This window comes from Martes martes (genome assembly GCF_963455335.1).
Source record: "Martes martes genome assembly, chromosome: 5".
Lineage (NCBI taxonomy): Eukaryota > Metazoa > Chordata > Mammalia > Carnivora > Mustelidae > Martes > Martes martes.
The window spans coordinates 88,692,727-88,716,414 of NC_137892.1; the positions used below are offsets into that span (position 1 = coordinate 88,692,727).

A 23,688-nucleotide genomic window follows, 5' to 3' on the forward strand; every position below is an offset into this window, starting at 1 on the left:
TCACAAAAGCTTTGGGAGCAATTAAGAAGCAGCTCACAGAGCTACTTGGAACACAGAAAGATTTTTTAGATAAATCAAGCATGGAGACTCTGATTAAAGATTAGAAAATTAAACCAAGAAAAGAAAGAAAGAGAAGGAACTCACTATAATTCAATAAGAATGTGGGGAATCAGGTCTCAACTGTTAACAGAGATGCAGACTGGTTCAGCATTTTTGAACAATTTGGCAGCAGCTATCAAAATTTTAGATGTGGATCCTCTGATAACCAGTAATTTCATTTCTAGGAATTTATCCCTATACATAAATTCACAAAAGTAGCAGAAATATGTAAATATGTTTAACAATATATAGTGTAGCATATCTATAATATTTGAAAACTGTAATGACCCAGAAGTTTATGAATAAATAAATGTCAATAAATTACATAGAACCCTGGTACCTGTGAAAAAGAATGAGAAATCTATAGGAACATAGAAAAACATTATAAGAAAAAAGTTACAGAAGAGTATATGTAGTAACAAATCCATTCATACAAAAAAAGACATTGCTCACATACATGGACTATATATATGCTTGGGCATAGAAATGTCTAGAAGGACAAATAACATATTGCTGAAATTTAAAAAAAATTATGAAAGGGGACCTGGTCCACATTTATATTTCATAAGATTTAATATAGATAACAAATTCATCTTTCAAAGCTTTTTCTTTTGAGGAAAGTCCACATCAAATCTCATTTCAAAGGAAATAAATTCCACAAATAAGAACCAGAGAGTGTTAACACATCCATGTCCAAGTCATGTAATTTCAACTTTGTAAAAAGTGCCCAAAGAAGTTCATTTGGCTGGTAGAATTCAATCCAAGGAAAGCAAAAAGAGTCAGAGAGCCTACTTTATGGTTAGGGATGAAAATCGGTGATAGACCATTATGACATATTCAAAGTGCCCAATTTCCTCATCAGTGTTAAAGTGTTTCAACTTTAATAAAATACTAAAAATGTTTTTTTAAAAAGTCCTTAAAAGCTATGGTCAACACTACGGAGAAAGTATAGTGAAAACCAAAATTCTATCTCAATAAGGAACTATACAAAGCATCGAACATTTATAACTGTTTCTTTCAACATATGTGACTTTTCATCATACACACAGATCTCTGGAAGGATACAGGAAATGAACATTATGGCCAATGGAGAGGAGAAGTAGGTGCCCACAGGGCACTTTACATTTGAATTTTGAACCATGTAAAGATATCACCTATTTAAAACTAAGAAAAAAATTTTCAGAGTGCCTGGGTGGCTCAGTGGGTTAAGCCTCTATCTTCAGCTCAGGTCATGATCTCAGGGTCCTGGGATCGAGCCCTCTCTGCTGAGCAGAGAGCTTGCCTTCCCCTCTCTCTGCCTGTCTCTCTGCCTACTTGTGATCTCTCTCTCTGTCAAATAAATAAATAAAATCTTAAAAAAAAAAAACTAAGAAAAAAAATTTCAATTATAAACTTTTAAAAAAATAACAATTTAGCCAAAATAACAGGGAAATTAAGTATTAGTACAGAACCAATTTCTACTCAATATGGCAAATACCCCATAACTGGCAATGCTCTGTACCTACCACACTTCCTTATGTTGGTTTTATTTATTTCCTCTGACCCACTTCATCTAAAATAGATTTGCTGTGAGCAAAAGAAAAAAACATGCTCTATCTCATGCCTTCGGTATCCTCTCCCTTTTCCACCCCTTCTTCAAGGTGGTAAACATCTTTTTTTTTTTTTTAAAGATCTTATTTATTTATTTGACAGAGAGACAGTGAGAGAGGGAACATAAGCAGGGGCAGTAGGAAAGGGAGAAGCAGACTCCCCACTGAGCAGGGAGCCCTATGTGGGGATCTATCCCAGGACCCTGAGATCATGACCTGAGCCAAAGGCAAATGGTTAACGCCTGAGCCGCCCAGGTGCCCCAAGGTGGTAAACATCTTAAAGTAAAATGGCATTCTAAATTCCTTGTCTCTCATTGAACATTGCCTGTGTATACTTGAAAGCCGAAGCTGTAAAAACAATCCTACACAAAGGACATTTTGAAAAGTTTTAAGGTATGTAAGACGAGAAGATGAACACAAGTTTATATTGCTACTTGAAATAAACTTTGGCTGCAAGAAAAAAAAAGAATGTATTTATAATTGAATAATTCCAAAGATAACTGAGAGACTTATATTCTTGAGGAAATAGTTCATTTAAAACAAAAATCCATGTCAAAGAAACTCTTCCTACTTCTTTAACAGTATTTAAGTAGAATAAAGTATTAATAAATGGCTAAGAGGTAATGACTTAGCATTATAATGCCAAATTATTCTTTATTGGGGTAGCCTTACTAAGTCAATTGTGTAATTTAGGGATTAATAACTTTTTTTTTTAAAGTAGACTCCATACCCAGCATGGGACCCAAACTCATCATGACCCTGAGATCAAGACCTGAGCTGAGATCAAGAGTCGAATGCTTGAAAAAAAAAAAAAAGAGTCAAATGCTTAACCAACTGAGCCACCCAGACACCCCAGGGATAAATAACTTCTATCTATTAAGACAATCTATAAGATATTTTATGACAAGTTAAATCTGCTAACTAGTAATGATAGTTAACACCCAAAATAATTTTTGGTAATTAAAATGCATCTAATACATACAAATATTTTAAGAGGGAAAATGATTTATATAACACTTGACACCATTATTAGTAATGATGGTTTATAATCTTAAAAATTCATCTTCTTTAAGATCTCATAGCACTTTACACATTCTTGGACTAACAAAACATTCAAGATCATCTAATCCATCTAATACCTCCAAATAGGGAATTCACTTGTTCTTCAGAAATCACAAAATTAGACTTAAGCCAGGTAGTTAAAGATCATCTGGTCTAAATACCTCACAAGAAAAGGAAAAGGACCTGCTTCCCCCTCTCTCTCTGCCTGCCTCTCTGCCTACTTGTGATCTCTCTCTGTGTCAAATAAATAAATAAAATCTTAAAAAAAAAAAAAGAATACACAAGAAAAGGAAAAGGAAGAAGAGGAGGTGAGGAAAAAGAGAAGAAGAGAAACAAAGAAGCCTGGAGAATTTAAGTGATTTGCCCAAGGATACCCAGCAGAGCCAAAGTAAGTAAGTTCTACTTTCAAATAGCAATGCTGGCCTATAAAATGGTAAGGTGGGTCACTAAATCTCTCCATATGAACATAACCAGAATGTACTTACATTCCCTTAATATCTATGTTAGTTGTTTATCATAGGAAGTACTCCTTGAGTGGGGAACTTACTGATCAGTTATACTACAATATACCTCTTTTAGAAATGAAAGGCCAAGGAGCTGAAGACTTATTTAACTGGTTTATATTATCACTCTTTCAATCCCATTTCAAATTCAGTTTTGCTGGCAAATACAGGTGAAGAAAAGTCTACAGATGACCATTATTTCTCCTATCCTAACAAATGTACTGAAGTTTTAATACCAAAATTAACATGTCATGATGAAAATATTAAGATTCTATAATCTTCGGGGTGCCTGGGTGGCTCAGTGGGTTAAAGCCTCTGCCTTCGGCTCAGGTCATGATCCCAGGATCCTGGGATCAAGCCCCGCATTGGGCTCTCTGCTCCGTGGAGAGCCTGCTCTCTCCTTTCTCTCTGCCTGCCTCTCTGCCTACTTGTGATCTCTGTCTGTCAAATAAATAAATAAAATCTTAAAAAAAAAATTCTATAATCTTCATAAATGTTTTGGAAAACATAAACACCAAGTCAAGACACCTCTGACATGTTAGTCAACACAAAGTCAAAATTAAAAGCAAGCAAGAGAAAAATGCAGAGTTTTACAATCAAATCAAACTGCTGTATATAGTTAATGCAAATTCTTCACCTTGAACTTGAAAAGTAATAGTAATAAGAAGACTGTGGTAAAAGAAATCAAGCCATAAGTGCTTTAGCTAAAGCTAGCTGGCTACAGAGATGAGAACAACTATGAAATACTAAAACTTTGCCTTCTGGTCTAAAGACCAGTAACTGGGGAAAATAGCCTAGAGTAATAAAGAACACCAGCGCAGGTTCTAAAAGACTACAGGAGTTGGTCGATTTCAGTTATGAAACGGTGTTATTGGTAATTTCCGATCAAAGAGTTCAGTAACAAATGTGTGAGGACACAATATGAAAACTCCTTTTCAGAGAAACAAGATTAAGCACTTTCCAAAGGCAATTTTTAAATATATTTCTTTTAGATTTTAAGTAATGCTAATGCATTTTAACACAAATTTTCTTAAAACGGGTTTACTCATATACCTATAATCATTATCAAAAACTAAAAATAAACCTGGGCTCAATAAACAAAGATGCTATGTTGACGAAGAAAACACATAAAGGAATAATCTTGATTTCAATATGCAATTCCCATTACTGTTGTAATAAGAGATGCAAACATCAGGAAGATATGAATTAGGTGATCTGCTCAAGGGTTTCTACTCATAGAGTAGTTAAAATGATTCTGCATGCTAAATAGGGAGAATTTTCAAATAATTCTGGAATTAATGGACAATTTTTCATTTAATTTTTTATTTTCAAAAAGAACATTTTAAGTGGTCTATTTAAGGATACTAATCAAGTCCAAAAGTTTTAAATAGATTATTCAAATTTATTCAATTATTAAAAAGTTAGACAAGCTATATATATCAATCCACAACCTCTAAATATGATATTCAGTGTCCTTTTTACTAGAAATATCTATATATTATTTTAAAGTATTTTTAAAACTAGAAAAAGTGACATTTTAAATAACTAAGTTTCAAATTAGAACATGCACATATTTTGAGTATCTACCTGAAAACGCTCAAGTATGCCATCAGTTCTAGCTGAGAATTTTTTAAAAGCAATCAATAAGAAAATTCTAGATTTCCCTTAAAACTAAGTCCTGAATTATACCTACTATACATTTAGAATGAAAAGCCATAAAAGTTTTCAGTTTCATTTCAGGCAACAATACAAGAAAACCAAATTGTTGCATTAAAAGTTTTTAAAACCATAATTAATATCCTAACTGATTCTGGTACAAAATATTCTAAAGAATGAGAAACAATAGCTTTTAAGTTCCTTTTCACAAATTATTATACCAAAACCTTGAACTGTGGCCAGAGTTAGGCTCTAAAATTTAATAAAGCCTAGGGGTTGGTTTGGACTGTGTTCCAAGGTTGACTTGGACATCCTTATTTAAAACCGAAGGTAAAAATAGTTCCCCCCAAAATGAAGGTTCTCGGCCAGCCCATACACCCAGAAAATTCATTTTACTTAAACAACTAACAAATATAGGTATCAGAACATAACCAGTGGGATGCCAGAGATAGAAAGGAGCGGAGAGTCTTCTATCTACAAAGGAAAGGAGGAAATTAGTATAGCCCAAAATAGATACTAGGAGATGGCAGCAAAGAATGGCAAACAAGAAAGATGCTATTGCCTGTAAGGTCTAGCTAGTAAAAATGATCAGTCACTTTTTCTCAGGATTTGGACTGATACGCCTGTTTAACTCACTTCTTATTTTTTATTATGTCTTGTTTCCCCCACTGGCTTACAAAGTAAAGCCTGAAATCATAAAGTTTATTTGTAGGTTTTAAATACCGAACTTATTATACTTTCCCATACTTGCCATATTTTTTATAAAGAACAAGTACTGCTTTTTATTAATCAGGAAAAGAACTAATATTAAAATTAAAAAGCTTCTCCATAGATAGCAAAAGCATGGAACAAGCAATATATTTTTAAAGTTAAAATCAATATATGAGGTTACTCAAAAGAAAAAGAAGCTATGCTCATGAAGTTATTAAATCTAACAGTATTTATACTGTGAAAAATGAAAGCAAGTCAAAAGTTCAATGATAAGTGAATCATGGTTTGTTAACGGAAGAGCTATAAATATAGAGACTATGTAGCAATATGTAGAACACAGTGGAAAAAATAGAAAACAACTTTATTACACTATGGTTATAATTACAAATAAATATGAATGTGAAGGCAAGACTGTAAAATAGAATAAATGATTGTATTAGGATAATAATATTACCCTACTTAATTAAGATATATATTTATCGGAGCCACTTTTTAAATCATACATTTGGAATGTAAAATAGTATGATAAATTCAAATCTTTTTATCTGTCCATTTAACGTAATTCTTCTGAGGAACTCTAATCATACTCTTTATGTAATTCCAGAAGACTACAAAATGAAACATTTAAATTAAAAATATTTCATAATAGATTTTTAACTCAAAATCAGTAAGGTTTTGTTATATATTAGTTGTCTTAGGTGAAATCAATAAGGTTTTGCTATATATTAGATTCCATTTAAGATAGTTCCTCTTTCTACTACTTAATATTTTCAGAATAATTTTAAACAAACAAATTAAGAAAATGACTTTGCCAAAGAAAAATGGAGAGAATCAGATAGAATTCAGAGGAATATTTAACTTTGTCTATAGCTTTTATGCTATATCTTATTTCTTTATTTCAAATGATGAAATACTTCAATTCTTAATTTTTATGGATGACCCAAAGCAAGTCTAAAAAAGGAAAGAAGGCAGAAGGTTAAGATCCACTTAATGTATCATTCTGCGTAATTTTCAGGCAAAAAAAGTACACCTCTCAGAAATTCTAACCGATGAGGCAGATCCTGATTGATGAGAATGAATCCTATTATTATCATTATAATATTTAGAATCAGTAGAAATAATGATAAATAGCAAAATCATACTGTACATTTATGTTAACTACAGTCATTATTTTCCAACAATGTTCTCCGGTATCTGTGGGAATATCTGTTACTTGAAACGGTTTAAAAGGCAATCTTAAAAACGTTTTTTTCTAAATAACTTTAATATATCAGTCCTCTACAACATTTGTAGCTGTGCACGTCTCACAGATTTTTAAGAAATATAAAAGAAAATTCGGAGACAGACTCTAGAAAACAATTTAAAGTACCCTCCAAAATAAAAATTAGTCAAAGCACACATTTTATCAAGAAGTATGAACTTTTAAAGTGAAAAACTATTTCCAATTTCCCACAGTTGTAAAGATTATTACATATATGAAGTTGCCATCTAATTTGAAATTTTGAAAAGCCAAAATAGAAAACACTAAAAGAAAACCAACAGAATGCTGTAATAATGTTGTTAGGAAGAGGATAGTTTTGTTTTCAAAAGTCAAACTAATTAAAGAAACAAAAGAAATCAAAGTAATTTGATAGGTTATTCTATTCTGTAAACATATCTTTGAAATTGTATGTCTAAAAAGAGCAGTTTAAAAAGTTCAAGAATGTCAAACGGGACTGGCGCGAGTGGAAGAAACCAACAAATAGTTCTACCTAGGAAAGAAAGAGTGTGCCCTATTAAAAACTAAGTACTTTCATATATATTTAATCAATGCAACAATTATAATAACTTTTTCAAAAGTTATTTTATGCAAAGCATGCAAACCATTGATCTCCTTTCCAAGTGTTTTCTAAATGTTAAAAATAAATGAAAGAATATCAACATTCGCAAATAAATAAATAAATAAACAAATAAAAATGTCTTACTAAATCGGCCCCTGCTTGAAGTAAAACATCTGCAACATCCGTATGTCCATTTTCGCAAGCATAGGTTAAGGCTGTGTCTCCTGTTGCTGTCGTAGCATGAACATTAGCACCTGGCAAGCAAAAAACCCAAACATTTACCTGTGAACTGTAAAACTATATTAAATAGTCCAATTTTACAATCTGAAGAAATTGATGAATTCAGCAAAATCTTTTTTTTTTTTTAAGATTTTATTTATTTATTTGACAGACAGAGATCACAAGTAGGTAGAGAGGCAGGCAGAGAGAGAGGAGGAAGCAGGCTCCCTCGTGAGCAGGGAGCCCGATGCGGGGCTTGATCCCAGAACCCTGGGATCATGACCCAAGCTGAAGGCAGAGGCTTTAACCCACTGAGCCATCCAGGCACCCCGAAATTGATGAATTCAAATATTAAAATACTACAGTATTTTAAGTATCCTATTTTTCTTTTATGCATTTAAGCACACAGAAAGGAACTGTACTAGGGGTGCCTGGGTGGCTCAGTTGGTGAAACATCTTCCTTCAGCTCAGGTGATAACCCCAGGATCAAATCCCACATCAGGCTCCCTGCTCAGTAGAGAGTCTGCTTCTCCCTCTGACCTTCCCCCATCTCATGTTCTCTTTCTCACTCAACCAAATAAATAGAATCTTAAAAAAGAGGAACTATATCAAATTATTTTATATAGCCCAAGCGAGGGCGGGGGGGCTGCAAAACAAAAAATATCAAAGAGTTCTCAGAAATCATATTGGTGGTACTGCTGATTTGTATTCTTTTTTTTTAATTTAATTTTTTTCAGTGTGCTGATTTGTATTCCAACATAGTTCTATGGATATCTTAAAATCAAATGAGTAAACGAGTAATCTTTGGTGAAAAGTGAAATTTTTTGAACAACTGAGAGAAAACACAGAAGACTGTTGAAGTTAAGTGAAAACTCTACGGCTCTGAATTAGAAGTACTGACATGAACTCATGATGTATTTTATCCATAAGAAAAATAAATAATTCCTAACTCTGACAAACCAATAAGTGCTAGAGACAATGACACACCAAGCAGAAATAGTCTCTAGCTTACACTATGGTCTCTACATACTATTTTCTAACGAATGCAACAAGGGCTTAGAAAAATAATTGCCTCCAAGACTGGGGCAGAATGTGTGTAAGATGTGCCTGAAATACCTTGCCATATCAGAAACCAACGGAATTATGAGAGACTATAGTGAGGTCACATCAAAAGGACTTCGGAGCTAACCTTATTGACCCAAGATAATCAAATTGTCCCATCTTTCAATAGTTCTTGCTTCTAAAAGAATGAGAACTATGATGAAGTAAAAGCCATCACATATGCTTAAATCTGAAAGTTCAAATAATGTTCAAGTAAAAAACAAAACTTCATTAGTCACCAGTGAAGGATGTTAGGGGATCACCTTATTGTTTCGTTAACTGGCAAATAATAGGGAAAAAAATCAAACTGCCATTCTCATAGGATTTATATCTAAGGGTAACCAATAGCTGATGAAGGGTAGTTTCTCTTTATAGACACATTTCAGCTAATAAAGAAGGAAGGAATAACAGAATTGAGACTACTCCTAATGAATTAATGGATTTACTGATAATTGATGAATTAATGATCATTTATGGCTAATAATATCACAAAAAGAAAGATAATTAGACATTTATCATCTCCGGAAGGAAGTATACAAATACTACCTATGAAGCAGTCTAGTAAAAAAACAAACAAAAAAACCCACATCATACCCGAATTCTGATCAAGTCTCTAGATTTAACTACAACTTTATAGGAAATGCAAGAGACAGAAAAACAAGTAAAATAAAATCATGGAGATGCAACTGGCAAAATCCACACCAGTGGGAAGCCTAAAGAATAAACATTCCATTTCTTCAATCAAATCTTGCAAGGAAATAGAAAGATGGAAAGGGAGAGCAAAGACAAGAGACTTAAGAGACATTAACCAACAGTCATTGTATAAATCTTATTGAATCTTGATTCAAAAAATTCATTATACACACACATACATATTTGTAAGAAAAATATGAAAACTGCTTAGACATTTAATAATACTAAGGAATTATTATTTTAAAAATTGTAGGTAGGAAAATGATATTGTGGTTATTTTTTAAAGATTATCTTTCAGAGGGGCGCCTGGGTGGCTCAGTGGGTTAAAGCCTCTGCCTTCAGCTCAGGTCATGATCCCAGGGTCCTCGGATCCAGCCCTGCATCGGGCTCTCTCCTCAGCAGGGAGCCTGCCTCCTCCTCTCTCTCTGCCTGCCTCTCTGCCTACTTGTGATCTCTGTCTGCCAAATAAACAAATAAAATATTAAAAGAAAAAGAGATCTTTCAGCGATACCTATTAAAACATTTATTGATCATTTAGAGAAATAAATTTATATTTTTAATAATTTATTTTTAAATTAAAAATTTGAATCTTAAATTTAAAAATGTTTCTATAAATATATATGGTGGCAGATGTTAACTAGACTTAAGTGTGATCATTTCACAATATATACAAATACCAAATCATTAGGTTGTACACCTGAAACTCATGTTTTCTATATCAATTACATCTCAGTAAAAAACAATTGTATAAAAATAAATAGGGGAAAGCACCTGGGCCGCTCAGTTGCTTAAGTGTCTGCCTTCGGCTCAGGTTGTGATCCAGGGATCCTGAGACTAAGTCCCGCGTCAGGCTCCCTGCTCAGAGGGGAGTGTGCTTCTCCCTCTATCCTTTCCCCCTGTTTATGATCTCTCTCTCTCAGATAATAAATAAATCTTAAAAAAAAAGAAAATAAATGGGGGATATGGAGGAATATAGATGAAATGAGATAGGTCAAGGCGCCGGGGTGGCTCAATCTTTAAGTGTCTGCCTTGGGCTCAAGTCATGATCCCATGGTCCTGGGATTGAGCCCTGTGGCGGACTCCCTGCTCCATGGGATGCCTGCTTCTCCCTCTCCCACTCCCCCTGCATGTATTCCCTCTCTTACCATCTCATTCTGTCAAACAAATAAATAAAATCTTTAAAAAAAAAAAAAAAAGAAAAAGAAATGAGATGGGCCATAAATTAAAAATTGGTAAAGAAAGCTGGGTGATGGCTTCTTAGGGTTCATTATACTAATCTCTATGTTTGAAAATATGCCATAACAAAAAGGTTCTTGAAAATGGTAGAGGCAATATATTAAAAAACTTATTGTTTTGCTTTTTGTGTTTGTTTTGTTTTTACTGCTACACTCTAAGAAGAACTTCATGTAAATTAAGCACACTCTAAACTGGAAAAAAAATTTTTATAGATAGCGATCATATAAAAAAGTGATTCTCAATCCCCTGAGATAATTCTGGAAACTTTGTACGTCAAATTAGCATAAGCAGCTAAACAAGATTCCACAGTAGTCCAACAGGAAAAATGATGTCCAGAGCTCTAAGTATGAACATTAGCTCTGTCACTTATTAGCCTGGTTGCCTTAGGGTAACATGATTGTGTATTGTTTCCATACCTATAAGAATGTGTTCAATATTTCTAACTATATAGGGACCAGTGGTAATTAATAGAAATAACATAAAAGCTGAGCAGAATGTCTTGGTATTCAATAATTTCTTATTAAACATTAATGCCTTCTCTTAAAAGCCTCTTACAACAGCAAGACTTTACACAGAGGAATGTGGGAAGACTATGGAAGGTAATCACTGGTAGAGGACTCCTGAAGGGCACAAAGATAGTTGCTGAAAATGATGGAGGTACAATGACTAAATAATGTACACATTAACTACAGTGATTAATAATATCTATGTCAGAGGAGAGGTCAGCTTGTATGACTGGTCTATGCTTTTGTTCAAAAACTACACAATCATCTGCACCATTAACAATCCTAAGAAATTATTTCAATAACAATTCAAAGGAAAAATTGAATCTGGGCTATAATGAAATTAATGTTAACAATAAAAGCTTAAAAATATTGAACAAAGCCTTGCTAAATATTATATTTTCCTTAACATATTAATTTCTTCATATGTCAAGTTTTAAACAATGTCAGACATAGATAAGAAGAAAAATTTCATATTATTTCCAATATACATATAAAGGTATACATCTATCTGGATATTTTTTTCTAGTTTTCTAGTTTTTTCCTAGTATATCCTTTTTTCTTTTTTTAAGATTTTATTTATTTATTTGACAGAGATCACATGTAGGCAGAGAGGCAGGCAGAGACAGAGAGAGTGGGAAGCAGGCTCCCTGCTGAGCAGAGAGCCTGATGTGGGGCTCGATCCCAGGACCCTGAGATCATGACCTGAGCTGAAGGCAGAGGCTTTAACCCGCTGAGCCACCCAGGCACCCCCCTTTTTTTTTTTTTTTAAGATTTTTATTTATTTATTTGTCAGAGAGAGAGAAAGAGCAGGAACACAAGCAGGGGGAGCAGCAGGTGGAGGGAGCAGCAGGCAGAGGGAGAAGCAGGCTCTCTGCTGAGCAAGGAGCCGGATGCGGGACTCGATCCTAGGCCCCTGGGATCATGACCTGAACCGAAGGCAGATGCTTAACCGACAGCCACCCAGGCATCCTCTGGTAATTTTTATTTTATGCTATAAAACTATAAATATTTTATGCAAAACTACTTATTTCTTCCTATTGCTTATCAATGCATAAAGCACAAATCATTTTAAAACTAAGTACTTCTGCGAAAAATTAAATTCCCACATGTTCTTTTTTCTTTTTTTACTCTTAAGAAGACTTAAAAATGTCAAGAAATGAACAGGCTTAAAAGTATCAAACTATGACCTCTATAATGTCATCATCCCCACCTCCACTTACTAACAGAGACTAAGAGGAATTAGTTCTCCCTTCCAGAAGCCACAAACTATTGAATGGAGAGAGAAGGTCCATGTACAGGCTATGGTCATGAAGCAAACCTTAACAATAAGAAAATGTTTTAAAAATGACATTTTTAGAGATGTAGGAGCCTAAGTAGAACAATTAAATTGTGGAGCTGGCTTTCAACCTTTGTAGATATGAAAAAGTTAAGGTTAATTGATAAAGTTATGAAAGCAATATAAAATCCTTTTTCTAAAAGGCATTTTTAAATTCACATACCAGCAGCCAATAAATATTTAACCAACTCAAGGTGTCCCTCCTGTGAAGCCTCCATCAGAGGTGTGGAGCAGCCAAGTTCTAAATCAGCCCCTGCTTTAATCAAGAAGTCTGCAACTTCAGAAAACCCTCCACAGCAAGCCAAGGTCAGAGCAGTTTCTTGGGTTTCTTCTGTTTGGGCATTTATATTTGCTCCTAAGAGGAAAGCATAAAAATTGATACACTAGCTGCAATACTTATGATAAAAATATTGTTCTAAATTATGTTAATCATCTCTCCCTGCTTCTGGGATTCCTTCTAGTGTGCTTATAATTTATTTTACCATCAATGCAAAAAAGTATTTTAGTTGTAGTACACTTCACTGATACTCAACACAAAACACCCAAAAGAAATTTATTTTTTAATTAAAGAAGTAAAACTACTTTACCTTGCGCTAAGAGTAGGGCCACCATCTCCTCATGTCCTTCCCGAGCAGCTTCCATCAAGGGAGTATATCCCTCATCATTAACTTCTTCTAGATTTGCCCCCCTTTCAATAAGCAGAGCTGCCAATTCAACATGTCCTCCACAGGCAGCTAGCGTTAATGGAGACTCGAATGAATCTGCGGGCATGTTCACTTGAGCACCACTATCCAAAAGCAAACGTGCTACCTCTACGTGTCCATCCTGCAGATTTTTAGAAGGAAAGCAAGAAGGAAGGAATTTTGTTGTTTTGAGATTTTTAAATTGGGAGAAAAGAAGAGATTGAGCAAAGATGGAAAGGAAGAAAGAAACGGAGATGCACCTTAGATACACACGTATTATCATGCCCATCTGAGAAACCTGAGGTGTCTTATCAAAACTCCATTAAGATTACTTTACCTTACCTTTGAGCAAACCCAAAATTTTCCACAAGAATCAGACTTGCAACATATATTAACAATTCCAAATAATTTCAAATTTTCAAATTCTTTGAGGTTCAAAAACTGTTAAATCCATACACAAGAGTACCTCAAAATAATTACTATTTATACAACTGCCAAGTTAAATATAACTATACCCTCCAACCTAGGTGTCATAGGAAACTGTATTAGAGCTATTTAAGAAACAAAGACTTGACAAAAAGTAACAACAAATTCTATGAAGTCATTACCACTTGGGATTATGTCACCAAGGAAAACCCCTGTGGGCTGATAGTACCCTATATTTTCCTCATCACTAGCTTGTTACAATAAAAGAAAAAATTTTACGAAGATGTAAAAACAAGTATCTATTCTCTTGTAAATAATATTACCATGGGTCCATCTGTATAGACAGGAGGCAGTTATTTTCTCTTTAAAGATTTTATTTATTTTTTTGACAGGGAGAAATACAGCAAGAGAGGGAACAAAAACAGGGGGAGTGGGAGAAGGAGAACAGGCTACCCACGGAGCTCGGAGCCTGATGCAGGTTTTGATCCCAGGACCCCAGGACCATGACCCAAGCAGAAGGCAGACACTTAACAAATGAGCCACCAAAGTGCCCCAACAGTAAAGCAATTAATAAAACATTCTCATGGAGTGTAATTCATCCTATCCCTCTGCCGCCATAAATATTCCTCTTTTATTTGTTTGTTTGTTTGTTTTCTTTAGTGTCAATTCTTTATTTTATTTATTTATTTGAGAGAGTGAGAGTGTGAGCAGGAAAGCACAAGCAGGGGAAGCAGCAGAGGGAGAGGGAGAAGCAGACTCCCCACTGAGCAGAGAGCCTGTTGTGGGGCTCATTATCAGGACCTTGAGATCATGACCAGAACCCAAGGCAGCCACTTAACCAACGGAGCCATCCAGGCACATCTTTAATTTCAAATGCTTCACTTCAAAATTTTATATAGGCCTTAACTCTTGTTGCAGCATATAAAATCAAATGCTGTGTTGGTCTGTATTTCAAAAAGGACCAAAATACTGCTAATGAAAGGTAAAGACTGAATATAAAAATAAGGTTTTATAAGGTTGGTCAATCCTTTTCTTTTTTTTTTTTAAAGATTTTATTTATTCTGACAGAGATCACAAGTAGGCAGAGAGGCAGGCAGAGAGAGAGGAAGGGAAGCAGGCTCCCCGCTGAGCAGAGAGCCCAACGCGGGGCTCAATCCCAGGACCCCAGGATCATGACCCGAGCCAAAGGCAGAGGCTTTAACCCACTGAGCCACCCAGGCGCCCTGGTCAATCCTTTTATTAAAGAATTAATTAAAGAAACCTTAATTAAATGTTAGATTTCAATATCCATCAAGAGTTTCATTATATTTGGGGCGCCTGGGTGGCTCAGTGGGTTAAAGCCTCTGCCTTCGGCTCGGGTCATGATCCGGGGTCCTGGGATCGAGCCCCACATCGGGCTCTCTGCTCAGCAGGGAGCCTGCTTCCTCCTCTCTCTGTCTGCCTCTTTGCCTACTTGTGATCTCTTTCAAATAAATAAATAAAATCTTAAAAAAAAAAAGAGTTTCATTATATTTAACTAAATGACTAGCCTAGCTTTAATCACTTTTGACATGATGTCAAAAACAAATGACTTGGCATTAAAACTTCAGTTTTACTAAATCTGAAATAAAATTCTATCTTTACTATTAAACACTAATACTTCAAATATATGTAAAATAAAGTATATTTTAACCAAATTGCTGTATTAAGTTATTTGGTATTTGAAATATATTTCTAATTGAAAAGAAAATAGAATTTATAAGTATTCACAGATCAAAGAACTACTGCCATGCATAGCTCCTCCAGGCTCCCAGTAGTTTTGTGTTTACTTACTTCAATTTCTTTACTGATTTTGCTTTTTTTCTTTTTTTTTAAGGTTTTGTTTATTTATTTGATAGACAGAGATCATAAGTAGGCTGAGAGGCAGGCAGAGAGAGAGGAAGAAGCAGGCCTCGTGCCGAGCAGAGAGCCCAATGCGGGGCTTGATCCCAGGACACTGGGATCATGACCTGAGCCAAAGGTAGAGGCTTTAACCCACTGAGCCACCCAGGCGCCCCCTGATTTTGCTTTTATACCTTGAGGACATACATTAAGAGAGGCATTATACTAAGCACTTTTTGCTTTAATAAAAAAAATTTAATTTTGTCAAAGGAAAAAATAAAGAAGTAAAAACAATATAATCTAATCTTAAAGGTCTAATACAATTATTAGACTTTTTAAAAATTCTAAGACTAGTCAGTAGCCAGTACTGGACTCACTCTCCTATAATAAAAAATGGTAAAAAATTTGGGAAAAAGAGATAAAGCAACTGGAAGCACTGAATACCAACCAATCTAAGGCTAAGCACCAAAAAAAGGCAGCACATAAGATGAACCCTACATTCACTCCAGCTTTCTCTCTTTACGCATCTTCCAAACCATGGTCTAAGGAAACTGAGGCTAAACAAAGAGTGAAGATTTCTTTCAACAAAGAAAACAAAGATCAGAATACAAAGCATCCAAAATAGAACTGCAGGAGTATGGGCAGGATACCTGAGAAAAAGAAAATACAGAGTAATCTCAAAATCTATATAAAATTATCTTCAGATACTTGGGGCAACTCCTGAGTTGAACACACCAAAGATGCCACTCTAGGAGGCTAGCAGAGAATGGCTGCTGAAAGGTTGGAGACCTTGGGAGTTCAGACTCAGCCAGAATAGAAAGACCAATGGTGAATATCCATGCTTTCAAATGAGATGGTAGAGAGGATACCTAAGGAGTATCCAAAGATCAAGGAGCAAGGAAGTAGGAGTATAAGAATAAGGAGTATAAGAAATTAAGCCTCAGTATGACCAATGATCCACTGGTAATTCAACCTGCTAGAACAAAACATAACAGTTTTATAAGAACATGATAATCAAGATACTTGAAAAGGGATCATCCATAGCATATGGCTTACAACTAAAAATACTACATATTAAAAAGCAGGAGCACGTGGTGACTGTTAAGATAAACAATAACCAATAAAAGCAGACCTGGGGGGGAAAAAAAGCAGACCTAGAAATAAATCAAACACAAGAGATGGAAAAAAGGACTATTAATGATATATTAAAGAAAATAAAGGGGGGAAAATAGAAAAATGAATAAAAAATAAATTTCAACACAGAATCAGAATAAAAGAACATCATATCAGTAACTATATTTAAATACAAATGGCCACCCTAGCCTGGGTGGCTCAGTGGGTTAAAGCCTCTGCCTTCAGCTCAGGTCATGATCCCAGGGTCCTGGGATCGAGCCCCGCATCGGGCTCTCTGCTCTGTGGAGAGCCTGCTTTCTCCTCTCTCTCTGCCTGCCTCTCTGCCTACTTGTGATCTCTGTCTGTCAAATAAATAAATAAAATCTTAAAAAAAAAATACAAATGGTCTAACCAAACCAATTAAAAAACAAAGACTGACAGAGTGGGTTGCACAACATGACCTAAAAATATGCTGTCTGCAAAAAACTCACTTCAGTATAACAATATAGGCATATCAAACATATCAAAGATTGAAAAAAAGGATAAAAATATTTATCAGGAAAACAATCACTGGAAAACAAAAGTAGCTATATTTTTTTTAAAATTTTTTTTTAATTTATTTATTTGTTAGAGAGAGAGCAAGCGAGCACAGGCAGACAGAGTGGTAGGCAGAGGCAGAGGGAGAAGCAGGCTCCCCGCGGAGCAAGGAGCCGGATGTGGGACTCGATCCCAGGACGCTGGGATCATGACCTGAGCCGAAGGCAGCTGCTTAACCAACTGAGCCACCCAGGCGTCCCCAAAAGTAGCTATATTAATATCAGGAACCATGTTAACAAAGGAGACCTCAAAACAAAGATTACCAAAGAGACACATCACATAATGGCAAAAGGGTCAATCATGAAGAAGACATAGCAATTCTAAAAATGTATAGATACCAAACAACAGAGATCCAGCATGTGAAAAAATGAGAAAAAAATGAAAAGCAAATAAAAGAACTACACAAATCCACAAGTACAGCTAAAGATTTTAACACAACTCTCTCAGTAATTGTTAGAAAAACTATACAGAGAATCAGAAATAATGTAGAAGAATTCTACCATCAATCAACAGGATCTAACTGACATTTATTAGAACACTCTACCAAAACCAGAAGGATATACATTCTCCACAAATGCACAGGGAATATATGTCCACATCTTGAATATAAAACAAACTTAAAGAAATGAAATCATGTAGAATGTATTTTCTGACCACAATAGAACCAAACTAAGTATCATTAACAGAAAGATCACAAGAAAATCTTCAAATGTTTAGGAACACACATGAAAATAACCTATGGGTCAAAGAGGAAGTCTAAAGTGAAATTTAAAAAAAATACACGGAACTAAATGAAAATGAAATATAACATATAAAAATTTTTTTTAAAGATTTTATTTGAGAGAGAGAGAGAAAATATGGGCAGGGGGTGGGGAAAGGGCGAGGGAGAAGAAACCTCCCTCTTGAGCAGGAAGCCCAACATGGGGCTCAATCCCAGGACCCTGAGATCACGACCTGAGCCAAAAGCAGATGCTTACCCAACTCAGCCACCCAGGCACCCCCAATATAACAAAATTTCTAAGACACAACTAAAGCAGTACTGAGAGGGAAACTGATAGAACTAAGTGCATACAATTAGAAGAGAGAAAAATCAATAATCTAAGCTCACATTTCAAAAGCTTAGAAAAGGAAGTACAAAACACACCCAAAGGACGAGAAGGAAGGAAATTCTAAAGAACAGAGTGCGATTATAATACTCAGTGGTGAAAAACTGAAAGCTTTCCCCTCAAATCAGGAAGAAGACAAGGATGCCCACTCTCACCACTTTTATTCAACATAGTACTAGAAGTCCTAAACACAGCAATCAGACAAGAGAAAGGAATAAAAGGCATCCAGATTGGTAAGGAAGAAGTAAAATCTTCACTATTTGCAGATGACATGACACTACTTATACAAAACCCTAAAGATGCCACCAAAAAACTACTAGAACTGATAAATGAATTTAGTAAGATTCTAGGATACAAAATCAATGTACAGAAATCCTCTGAATTTTTATACACTAATAATGAAGCAAGAGAAAGAGAAATTAAGAAAACAATTCTAGGGTACCAGGTAGCTCAGTTAAGTGTTTGCCTTCACCTCAGGTCATGATCCCAGGGTCCTGGGATGGAGTCCTGCATCCGGTTCCCTGCTCAGTGGGGAGTCTGCTTCTCCTCTGTACCTCTCACCCCTGCTTGTGATATCTCTCTCTCATGCTCTCTCTCTTAAATAAATAAATAAATAAATAAATAAAATCTTTAAAAAAGAAAAGAAAGCAATCCTATTTACAACTGCACCCAAAATAATAAAAAACCTAGGAACAAACTTACCAAGGAGGTGAAAGACCTATACTCAAAAAATAAAACACTGATTCACAAGGAAAAAAAAAAACCAACCCACTGATTAACAGTTTTCTGTTCACAGATGATACGTAGGAAATCCTAAAGACTACACACAAAAAAAACTGTTAGAACTTATAAATGAATTCAGCAAAATAGCAGGATATAAAGTTAACACACAGAAATTAGTTGCATTTCAACACATAACAATGAACAATATGAAAAGTTATTAGAAAAACAATTCCATTTATAAGAGCATCAAAAAGAATAAAATATTTAGGAATTCATCAAGGAAGTAAAATACTTTTACAAGGAAAACTACAAAACACTGCTAGAAGAAATTAAAGAAGATATACAAAAGTGGAAACACATTTCATTTTTATGGACTGGAAGCCTTAATAACATTAAGATGTCAATATTACCGAAAGCAATCTATAGATTCAATGCAATTCCCATAAAAAGCCCAATGGTGGTTTTTGCAGAAAATATAAAGTCCCATCCTAAAATTCATATGGACTCTAAAGGGACCCCAAAAACCATCTTGGAAAAAGAGAATAAAGCAGGAGGACTCACACTTCCTGATTCCAAAACATATACAAAGCCACAGTAATCACAGTATTTACTACTAGCATAAAGACAGACATAGACAAAAGGAATAGAAGAGAGATCTCGGAAATAAACCCTTCCATATATGGTCAATGATTTTAGACCAGGATGTCAAGACCATTCAATAAGGAAATAATAGTCTTTTTAACAAATGATGCTGGGAAAACTGTACATCCACATGCAAAAAAATGAAGTTCGACCCTTAACTAAGACCATATACAAAAATTAACTAAAAAGGGCTCAAAAACCTAAAACTATAAAACTCTTGAAAGAAAACAGGACAAAAGCTTCATGACATTGGATTTATCCATGATTTCTTGGATATGATACCAAAGGCACAGGCAACAAAAGAAAAAAAAAATCGGATTTCATGAAATTAAACAGTTTTATATATAAAAGGATACTATCAACAGAGTAAAAAGGCAACCCATGGAATGGGAGAAAATATTTGGGTATATTTTTAAAGGATACAAGAGACTCATATCCAAAATATATAAAGAACTCCTAAAACTCAAAAACGAAACCAACCAACCCGATTCAAGAAGGGGCAAAGGATCTCAATAGACATTTCAACAAAGAAGATTTATAAATGGCCAATAAGCACATGAAAAGATGCTCAACATCACTAATCATTAGGGAAATGCACATCAAAACTACAATGAGGGGGCGCCTGGGTGGCTCAGTGGGTTAAAGCCTCTGCCTTCGGGTCATGGTCCCAGGTTCCTGGGATCGAGTCCCGCATCGGGCTCTCTGCTCGGCGGGGAGCCTGCCTCCCCCTCTCTCTCTGCCTGCCTCTCTGCCTACCTGTGATCTCTCTGTCAAATAAATAAATAAAATCTTTAAAAAAAAACAAAACTATAGTGAGATACTACCTCACAACCGTTAGGATGGCTACTACCAAAAAACCCCCAGAAAATAACAAGTATTGGTGAGAATATACAGAAATTGGAACCCTTGTACACTGTGAAAATGGAAAAACGGAAAAACCACTGTGGAAGGACAGTATGGTAGCAATTCCTCAAAAAATTAAAAATAGAAATACGATATGATCAAGCAAAACCACTTCTGGGTATATACCTGAAAGAACTGAAAAGAGGGACTTGAACAGTAGGATTATTCACAATAGCTAATGCATGGAAGCAACCCAAGTGTCCAACAAAGGATGAGTGAATAAGCAAAAATGTGTTATATACATACAATAAAATATTACACATCCTTAAAAATGTAAGGAAATTCTGACATATGCTACAACATGGATGAACCTTAAGAACACTATGTAAGTGAAATAAGGCAGTCAAAAAGACAAATCCTGTATGATTCCTCTTCTTTTAATTAATTAATTAATTTTGTATTGCTCTTAAATGAGATAGAGTAGTCAAAATCATAGACAGAAAGTGGAATGGTGATTGCCAGGGGTTGGGGAGAACAGGGAATGGGAAGTTGTTATTTAATGGGTACAGGGTTTCCGTTTTATAAGATGAAATGAGTTACGGAGATGGATGGTGATGACGGTTATATAACATTACAAATGTATTTAACACACTGAACTATACATGAAAAATGCGTAAGATGGCAAACTTTGTTATGTGTCTTTTATCACAATAAAAAAAATTGGGAAGAAAATAAAAGTCTCTCAGTGTGTTGGAAATGGCAGAGCCAAGCCTGCCTTTTGTACTGTTTCCTACATTGGCAGATTTACTATCAGAAGTTAAACAAGCCAGGGTACCTGGGTGGCTGAGTTGGGTAAGCATCTGCCTTTGGCTCAGGTCATCTCAGGGTCCTGGGATCCAGCTCCGAGGCAGGCTTCCTGCCCAGCAGGGAGTCTGATTCTCCCTCTCCCTCTGCCCCTCCCCCTGTTCATGCTCTCTCTCCCTCTCTCTCTCAAATAAATAAAATCTTTCCAAAAAAATTATTAAAAAAAAAAGTTAAACCAGCCTCCTCCAGCCATCCAAGATGCTGAAAGGAAAGAAGGCTAAGGGGAAGAAAGCAGCCCCGGCTCCTGCTATCGTGAAGAAGCAGAAAGCCAAGAAGGTGGTCAATCCTGTTTAAGAAAAGGCCCAACAGGGGCACCTGGGTGGCTCAGTGGGTTAAAGCCTCTGCTTTCGGCTCAGGTCATGGTCCCAGGGTCCTGGGATCGAGCCCCATATCGGGCTCTCTGCTGAGCAGAGAGCCTGCTTCCCTCTCTGCCTGCCTCTCTGCCTACTTGTGATCTGTCTGTCAAATAAATAAAATCTTAAAAAAAAAAGAAAAAGAAAAGGCCCAAGAATTTTGGCATCAGATAGGACATCCAGCCCCAAAGCGACCTCATCTTCTTTGTCAAATGGTGCCACTTTATCTGCCTGGAGCAGCAAAAGACTATTTTCTATAAATGCCTGAAAGTGCCTACCACAATTAACCAGATCACCCAGGTCTTGGACCACCAAATAGCTACTCAACTGCTTAAGCTGGCCCACAAATACACACCACAGACAAAGCAACACAAGGAGAGACTGCTGACACGGGCTGAGAAGAAAGCTGTTGGCAAAGGCAATGTCCTCACCAAGAGGCCGCCTATCCTTCAAGCTGGGCTTAATAACGTCACCACCTTAGGGGAAAATAAGAAGGCTCAGATGGCAGTGACTGCACATGATGTGGATCCCACTGAGTTGGATTCCACTGAGTTGGTTATCCTCGTGCCTGCCCTGAGTGATAAGATGGGGATTTCCTACTTCATTATCAAGGGGAAGGGCAGGCTAAGGTGTCTGATCCATGGGAAGACCTTCACCGCTGTCGCCTTCACACAGGTTAACTCAGAAAACAGAGGAGCTCTGGCTAAGCTGGCAGAAGCTATTAGGACCAATTATAATGACAGATATGATGAGATCCACTGTCACTGGGGAGGCAAGGTCCTGGGTCCAAACTCAGTGATTCACACTGCCAAGTTGGAAAAAGCAAAGGCTAAAGGACTTGCCGCCAAACTGGGCTAAATGTATGCTGTTGAATTCTCTGTACATAAAAGCAATAAAAAGTTTTATTTCAAAAAAACCAAAACAGGGATGCCTGGGTGGCTCAGTCATTAAGCATCTGCCTTTGGCTCAGGTCATGATCTCAGAGTCCTGAGATCGAGTCCCACATCGGGCTCCCTGCTCAGTGGGGAGCTTGGTTTTTCCCTCTGCCTGCTGCTCCTCCTGCCTGTGCTCTCTCTCTCTCTTTCTCCCCTCCTCTTTGACAAATAAATAAAATTTTTAAAACAAAATAAGAACAAAGGTGAAACAAAACATTGTTTTTCAATGTTATCGCGAATGAGTGCAATTTAAAATTACCATGCAAGCCTCCATTAAGGCAGTGTGCATCTCATCTGTTTTGTGCTCTTGGTCCGCACCAGCATCAAGCAGAAAGCGAACCATATCCAAATGGCCTTAAAAAAAAAAAAAAAAAAAGAACATGAATTTTTAAACTGTATTTCTAAAGAACTGAGTATTAATTTAATACCTCAAGTATTAAAATAGGGAATCATTTTCTTTCAGGTATCTACACAAAAATTTATGAGAACTTATTTTTCATTCAATAAAGGAATGACAGTTTTACAAAGCCAATCCAAAATAATAAGCACGGTCTCAACAAGGTATCTAGGTTTTAAAGATTGAATTAGTAGAAAGCACATAACAAGTTAAGTAAAGCAGTAATACTTATTCTTTGATTTAATCTATAAAAACTATCAAACTATAAATCAAAACACTGAAATCAATTGGAATGCCAGGTAAAATACTTTTGGATCATATTTTTCATAAAAACAGCATTAAAATAATGACCATAAACTCACTGTGGCAATGAACAGGTACAGAAAACTCCATTCAAAATAATTTCAACCCTCTGGATACATTAAATATATAAAAAGCCTTAATAGTCAGTAAGAAAAAGACAAACACTCCAGTAGAAAAATGGATGAAGGACATGAAATGGTTATTAAAAAAGAAATGTAAATGAATACTAAACTGAAAAAGAATATTAAACCTTCCTATTAAACAAAAGCAAATTAAAATGATACACCATTTTTTACTATCAAAATGGCAAAT

At 35.6% G+C, this 23,688-nt stretch overlaps 1 protein-coding gene and 1 pseudogene across 14 annotated transcripts in view; one reads left to right on the plus strand and one right to left on the minus strand.

Moving 5' to 3' along the window:
* The window catches only part of LOC308343096 (ankyrin repeat and KH domain-containing protein 1), a gene marked incomplete at its 3' end in the record, with an annotated part of 131,354 nt that overhangs the window by 67,071 nt on the left and 40,595 nt on the right, over positions 1–23,688 (minus strand). For 12 of the 13 annotated variants that reach the window (XM_080804001.1, XM_080804006.1, XM_080804000.1 and 9 more), the window contains exons 7-10: positions 22,936–23,030; positions 13,119–13,356; positions 12,695–12,886; positions 7,585–7,694 (exon numbers count right to left, since the gene is read on the minus strand). In XM_080804001.1, coding sequence (XP_080660127.1) covers positions 7,585–7,694; positions 12,695–12,886; positions 13,119–13,356; positions 22,936–23,030 — 635 coding nt within the window. The remainder of the gene's footprint in view (positions 1–7,584; positions 7,695–12,694; positions 12,887–13,118; positions 13,357–22,935; positions 23,031–23,688) is intronic. The other variant, XM_080804003.1, reaches the window with a different exon arrangement.
* On the plus strand, positions 21,584–22,599 carry LOC308343655 (large ribosomal subunit protein eL8-like; annotated as a pseudogene). Its single transcript has 2 exons — positions 21,584–21,676; positions 21,880–22,599. The product of its transcript is annotated as a large ribosomal subunit protein eL8-like (transcript).